The following is a 6,244-nucleotide window of genomic DNA, read 5'->3' as shown; positions in this document are numbered from 1 at the left end:
TTTATATCACTATCTCACCTTGTGCTTGCCATAGCCTCATGGGAACTGGCCATATTAATTTATCATCACTATCATTCCTAGTTGAGGTGTAAGTACGGATAGTGGTATTACAGGTTTAGGGATTGTACTGTGTCGACTACCCTACAGTTTACATGGTTATTTGAAAAGCACATGTAAAGGGGCTGGAGATGACTCAGTGGTTAAGAGCATTGACTGCTCTTCCAGTGGACCCAGTTTTAATTCCCAGCACCCACATGGCAGCTCCTTGCTGTCTAGAAATCCAGTTCCAGGAGACTCGACACTCTCGCACAGACATACAGGCAGGCAAAATACCAATGTAGCCTGGGCTATAAGAGCTAGTTCCAGGACAGGCTCCAAAGCTACAGAGAAACCTTGTCTCGAAAAAAAAGAAAACCACATGTAAAGTGTAAGTTCAATGTCCTGGTCTATAGTGAAGGGTGGGCTTCGCTGTGTAGGCAGCAGGTACAGGGGAGGGCAAAGGGGCAGCATTCTCACTAGGCTGCTGTTTAGAGACCAGAGGCAGCTTCCAGCATTGGGGAGTGAGTAGGATAGTGTAGAAGGAGCTGCAGGCAGGCCTGCTTTTCATCCCGTCCGGCTCCCACCCGACTAGCTTTACACCCGAAATAACAACACACAAACTGTATTTATATAAATACTGCCTGGCCCATTATATCTAGCCTCTTCTTGGCTAACTCTCACATCTCGACTAACCCATTTCTAATAATCTATGTAGCACCACGAGGCAGTAGCTTACCGGAAGGATTCTAGCCTACGTCCATCTTGGGCCAGAGCTTCATCGCGTCTGCCCTGGAGAGAAGCGGCATGGCTCTGAGCTCACTTCCCTTCTTCCCAGCATTCTGTTCTGTCTACTCCACCCACCTAAGGGCTGGCCTATCAAATGGGCCAAGGCAGTTTCTTTATTAACCAATGAAATCAACAGATTGACGATTGACATATGATCCTTCCCACATCAGGATAGTGTGTACCAAGCTGATTCTTGTTAGTCTGGTGGGCAGCTGGGTGAGGTTAATGGGTAGATACTTGGAACCCAAAGGAGACTAAGAAGGGTACCTGGGTAGATACCTTCCCAGGAGAGGAGGGGTATAGCCATTGATTGGTTCTGGTGAGTGCCTCAACCCTGAGGTCAGCCTTGGGTGAGACACAGATTCTTCCCAAATGTTAGCTATCTGCTGGCAGGGGGCCATGCTTTTGTCATCACCAGGAGGTGACAGCTGAAACAGAAGGGAGGCCCAGAGAAAGCAGCAGCTTTGTCCATTTGAAGGGGTCTTTGTCCCCAGTAGGCAGCAATGGTTGATGTTGGATTTAGTTGCTGCTGAGTGCCATTAGCAATCTCAGACCCCACTGCCTGCTTCTACGACCTCTGCTGGTATTAAGTGGGTAGTATGAGTGCCGTGTGCTGCTGCCCCAGGTTTGTGGCTGTGACAGTCCAAGGGAATCTCTTCGCTGATATTAGCACACCGTATTATTCTCACTATAAATTCTTAGAGATTTGGCTGGAAGGTTGTGAGGTTATCCTTGAAAATGTATCTCAGTGACGGGTATCAGGGCTGTTCCCAAGTTCCAGTAACAAGGAAATCGGAAGCAAGTTTATGAGTGATCATTAGCTCAGGGTCACTGCAGATTCTTCCCTTGGAACCTGTAAGCATCTTTGGCTCCAGGGGAGAGGAGCTGTGGGCCGTTGATGGAAGGGCGGTGGTATGGCCTTGTGCATCTGCTTCCTTCCTCCTGTTGCCCTGTAGTCAGCAGATCTTTCCCTCCCTTCAGGTCTGAGTTTACCGACAGCATCCTATCTGTGCACCCCTCTGACGTGCTGGACATGCCTGTGGATCCAAATGAGCCTACGTACTGCCTGTGCCACCAGGTGTCCTACGGGGAGATGATCGGCTGTGACAATCCAGATGTGAGTGCATCTTTTTTTTTTCCTTTTCTTTTTGGTTTTTCGAGACAGGGTTTCTCTGTATAGCCTTCCTATTCTGGAACTCACTATGTAGACAAGACTGGCCTCGAACTCACAGAGATCCGCCTGCCTCTGCTTCCCACGTGCTGGGATTAGAGATGAGCTTCACCATCACCCAGCATGAGTGGATCTTAAAGGATACATGTTCCCTGGGACGAACCTTGTAGAGATGGGTGGGTGTTAATCTTTCTATGTCTAACATACGGAGTACATAGGTGTGACACACGTTTTTCCCTTGCTTTGCAGTGTCCAATTGAGTGGTTTCACTTTGCCTGTGTGGATCTCACCACAAAGCCCAAAGGAAAGTGGTTAGTATGGGATTGACTGCAGTCTCGGACAAGCCTGTCTGATGTTCTGGGTCTTGTTGTATGTCTCCGTATTTCTGTAGCACTGGTCCTGACTGGGGAAGGGAGGTGGTGGTGTTAGCAGACTTAGAGACAGGTCTACTGCTCAGCTTACCTGGTTGTGTATAGTCTTACACTGATGTCCTTGGAAGAAGGGCTCCCTGTCTCCAGCCCAGTGTGCACCCAGTGTTCCAGGCCAGTGCTCTACCACTGGACTGTGTCACCTTCGCCCTCTGGCTCCAGGTTGGGTAGCGGTTATTTTCAGCAAAGACGAGGAGAGCAGGTTCTTGTCTCCAGGGGAAAATGGGGATCATGAAGAACATAGGAAGGAGCTGTAGAATCGCTGTGTTCCCTACCAGGGCACAGGAGGCTTGCATGTTCCTGTTTCCATCCTACATTCGGCCAGCAGCAGACTACTTACTGTTCAAGAGGTTCTCAAGGTTTTCTTTGAATAAAAACCTGGTTTTGTTGACTTATGTTAAAAGTGAATGCATGGGGGCTGGAGAGATGGCTCAGCGGTTAAGAGCATTGCCTGCTCTTCCAAAGGTCCTGAGTTCAATTCCCAGCAACCACATGGTGGCTCACAACCATCTGAAATGAGATCTGGTGCCCTCTTCTGGTCTGCAGGCATACGCACAGACAGAACATTGTATACATAATAAAAAAAATAAATATTTAAAAAAAAAAAGTTTTAAAAAAAAAAGTGAATGCATGTTCTTAAAATGAAATAGTAGGGCTTGGGCCTTCCTCCTAGGAGCAATTGGAGCATCTATCTCACGATAACATTCTTGGTGTGTAGATCAGCCCGTGGCCAGTTTGAGAGTCACCTGGGAAAGGAGGGGTGGATGCCATGTTGCAAGGACTTTGGTCAGTGCACTGATGTGTGTGGTGTGAATGTAATCTCACCTTATCGAGCATGCCTACTGTGCATGGCTCCTTACCTCATGTTACAAGAACCATATGGCATGCACGTGCCTTGGCTGGGCCTGTGCCCTGTGGGAGTGGGTTGGGCTGCCGTGGCAGTGGGTGTGTGGGAGCAGGTGTATGGCTGGGCTGCCGATGGGTGGTGGTTTCTCGGTTGAGGAAAGGGAAAAGAGCAGGCTTGCGTGAGGCAGTGGAATTTGACTTCAGGTTCAAGTTGGACGTGGTGCTTGCAGGATCTCCAGGTAGGGAGTCTGACAAAGCTATTGGAATGTCACAACCTTGGAGAGTCTGTAAGCCTGGCAGCTACTCGATGTGCTAGCCCCAAAGCCAGACAGAGGAACTGGGGAGTGGGGTTCCAGCGTGTCTTTCTGTAGTTACCGGAATGGGCTTCCTCAGAGGGACTCGTAACTTCTCACTGACATGGTCACTGCAGCACTGGTAGGTACTCAGAGCTTCTGAGCACAGAGGGAAGTGATGCCAGCTGTAGCATGTGTCAGAGAGCTGGCTCCCACATCAAGACCTTACTGGAATGTCTCTTTGGATCCTGAGTGGCTGCTGTGTTCTGGAGTTTTCATGAATACTGTCTGAGGCTCTGATGTGTGCTTGACCGACAGCACTGTGAAGATGAAATTATTGTAATAGCATGAAGGTCTTGGGTCTGTGTGACCCATTCAGTCTCCAGGGCCAAGTGCAGCTGTCTCAGGAACTAGTGTCCACAGGCTTATCAGGCCTGTGTCTGCACATGGAGTCTTCAGCATGTCCAGCCAGCCAGCCGTTGGTGTCACCTCAGTAGGGGGCACCTCATAGTAGGACCAGTTTTATCAACTTTATAACAAGACCGTGCCGACATGTACTAGTCAACCTTAGATATGCAGTCAGCGCTCCCCAGGTGAAAGACTGCACGTCTCACTTGCTGTGTCTGTCCTCTGGCACTGTCTTCCCCGCATCCAGCTACCCTGGGGGAGGCAGGAAGTATGTACTTGGGTGTCCTTTGTGCCAGGACATACGATGCAGAAGGTTGATCGCCATGTCTTTCTTGTCACAGGTTCTGTCCCCGATGTGTGCAGGAAAAGAGGAAGAAGAAGTAACGAAGAGGTTGTTGTGCCAGGCTGAAGAGCAAGCTAATATATTTCTTCACTCATGTTGCAATATTATCTTTCATTTAAAAACTACCTTATTTCAACTGATATTTAATAATTCAGTGGCCAATTGTAGTTTTGGATATTTGCCAAAATAAGAAGCCACTGCACCATTTGCACAGAACAATCTCGCAGGGACTTGCCACAGTGACTTCCCGTGCAGGCTCCCCACTCCTGCGGCCTCCCAGCACTGGGATGGCAGCACCCCTTGTGCCGAGGGTCCCTTGGGGCTGTAGGCAAAGTGCATGGTGCAGGCTGGACACGTTTTTCACCTGGTCTACTGCCACTGCTCTGTCACTAGAGGGTCGGCCTTGCGTGTCTGTCATCCAGGACTGGCTTGTGGCACCATGGAAGCTGCTGTTCTGTGAGCCAGGTCTTCCCAGACGCTGGCCCATGCTGTGCTCTCACCCTGGCTGAAGACCAGGGACTCCTGGCCAACATACCTCTGACGTGTCTGGAAGGGACTGGGGGCTCTTCCCAGGTAGAAGTGCCCTCTGTTTCGTTGTGCACCGCCTTTTCATGTGAACTTCCAGCTCGCCCTGGAGATTCAGCTTCCATTAGCCTCGAACTGTCAGTTATCCGACCAGCACTACCCAACAGCGGACAGAACAGTCAGGCTGAGCTTCCACCTCTCTGGGAATTCCTAACTTTTTTTTTACTGTGAAGATGAAATTATTGTAATAGCATGAAGGTCTTGGGTTTGTGTGTCTATGAAGTGAGTCTGTACTGTGAGCTGATGTTAGAACTTTGCTGTGTTGCATCCCACTGGACCACCGGCTTATATTCAAGGGGCTACAATTATGTGACATGATTTGTGAATTTGTGTGCCCAGTAGCGGTTCTGGAATGAAGGTAGGAAACTAGAGTATACTCTTTGTCTAACCAGTGTCCACGAAACCAGTGTTGAATTTGGAAGTATTTGGGCGGGGGTGGGGGGATGTATGCACAGGGCCTGTTGAGATGCATCTGTGGTGGTTCCTTAAGTGTGACAGGATGGATCCTGAGAGTTTCCTATGACTTAGAATTCCTCTGGCATGTTTTCTAGTGTCTCCGGCTCTCTGAAAACCAAAGAGAGCCTGTCCCTGGCCTCACTCAAGAGAAAGACCCGCAAGGCAGAGCTGGGCTGTGATTTCCAATTTAAGGAGAGACCAGTTGTTTATCTGACGACAGGCATATTGTTTTAAGATGGCCATGTCTAAATCGATACAGTTCCCTCCCACTTTATCCAAGGAAAGGGCACAAGGCAAGAGGGAGTTGTGTCTGCCCCACATCATGCCATCATGGTCCTGTTCTTACTGGTCAGGGTGTCCTGCACAGCCTATCCCAGTGAGAGGGAGACAGGAATGGCTTGTGTTTATGCTACTGAGTTAGTTGGTCCATGTTGACTCTTCCTGGGCAGCAGGTGCCAGGCAGTTGTCCAAGCTTGTCTCTAGGCTAGGAGGAGCTTTGGAAATGAGGTTCCTGTGGCCTCTAGGCTTGAGGGGCTGGCTTTCTTCCTGGGAACCCCTTCTCAGGCTCAGATTAGATATTTTCATTTCTTTTTGTTGTTGGATTTTTGTTGCTGTTGGTTGGCTGGGGTTTGTTTGTTTGTTTGTTTGTTTGGTTTTTGGTTTTTCGAGACAGGGTTTCAGTTTTTAGCCCTGGCTGTCCTGGAACTAGTTATGTAGACCAGGCTAGCCTCGAGCTACAGATTTACCTGCCTCTGCCTCCCAAGTGCTGGGATTAAAGGCATGCGCCACCACTGCCGGCTAGACATTTTAATTTCTTAATTTAGCCTTTCTTTTGTCTTAGTAAACGTTGTGAGGATACGTTACACAATTTTTTCCCCTCTTTTCCCTT

At 49.1% G+C, this 6,244-nt stretch overlaps 1 protein-coding gene across 1 annotated transcript in view; it reads left to right on the top strand.

Annotated features, from left to right (window-relative positions):
* Positions 1-5,977, top strand: part of Ing5 (inhibitor of growth family member 5) — a 14,889-nt gene extending 8,912 nt beyond the window's left edge. Inside the window, exons 6-8 of the mRNA XM_013351583.2 lie at positions 1,807-1,942; positions 2,246-2,307; positions 4,313-5,977. Coding sequence (XP_013207037.2) covers positions 1,807-1,942; positions 2,246-2,307; positions 4,313-4,355 — 241 coding nt within the window. The 3' untranslated portion in view covers positions 4,356-5,977. The remainder of the gene's footprint in view (positions 1-1,806; positions 1,943-2,245; positions 2,308-4,312) is intronic.
* The last annotated feature ends 267 nt before the right edge of the window (positions 5,978-6,244 follow it).

Source organism: Microtus ochrogaster, linkage group LG4 (assembly GCF_000317375.1).
Source record: "Microtus ochrogaster isolate Prairie Vole_2 linkage group LG4, MicOch1.0, whole genome shotgun sequence".
Taxonomy (NCBI): domain Eukaryota; kingdom Metazoa; phylum Chordata; class Mammalia; order Rodentia; family Cricetidae; genus Microtus; species Microtus ochrogaster.
The sequence above is the reverse complement of the archived record's forward strand: the minus strand, read 5'-3'. Positions and strand labels throughout refer to the sequence as shown.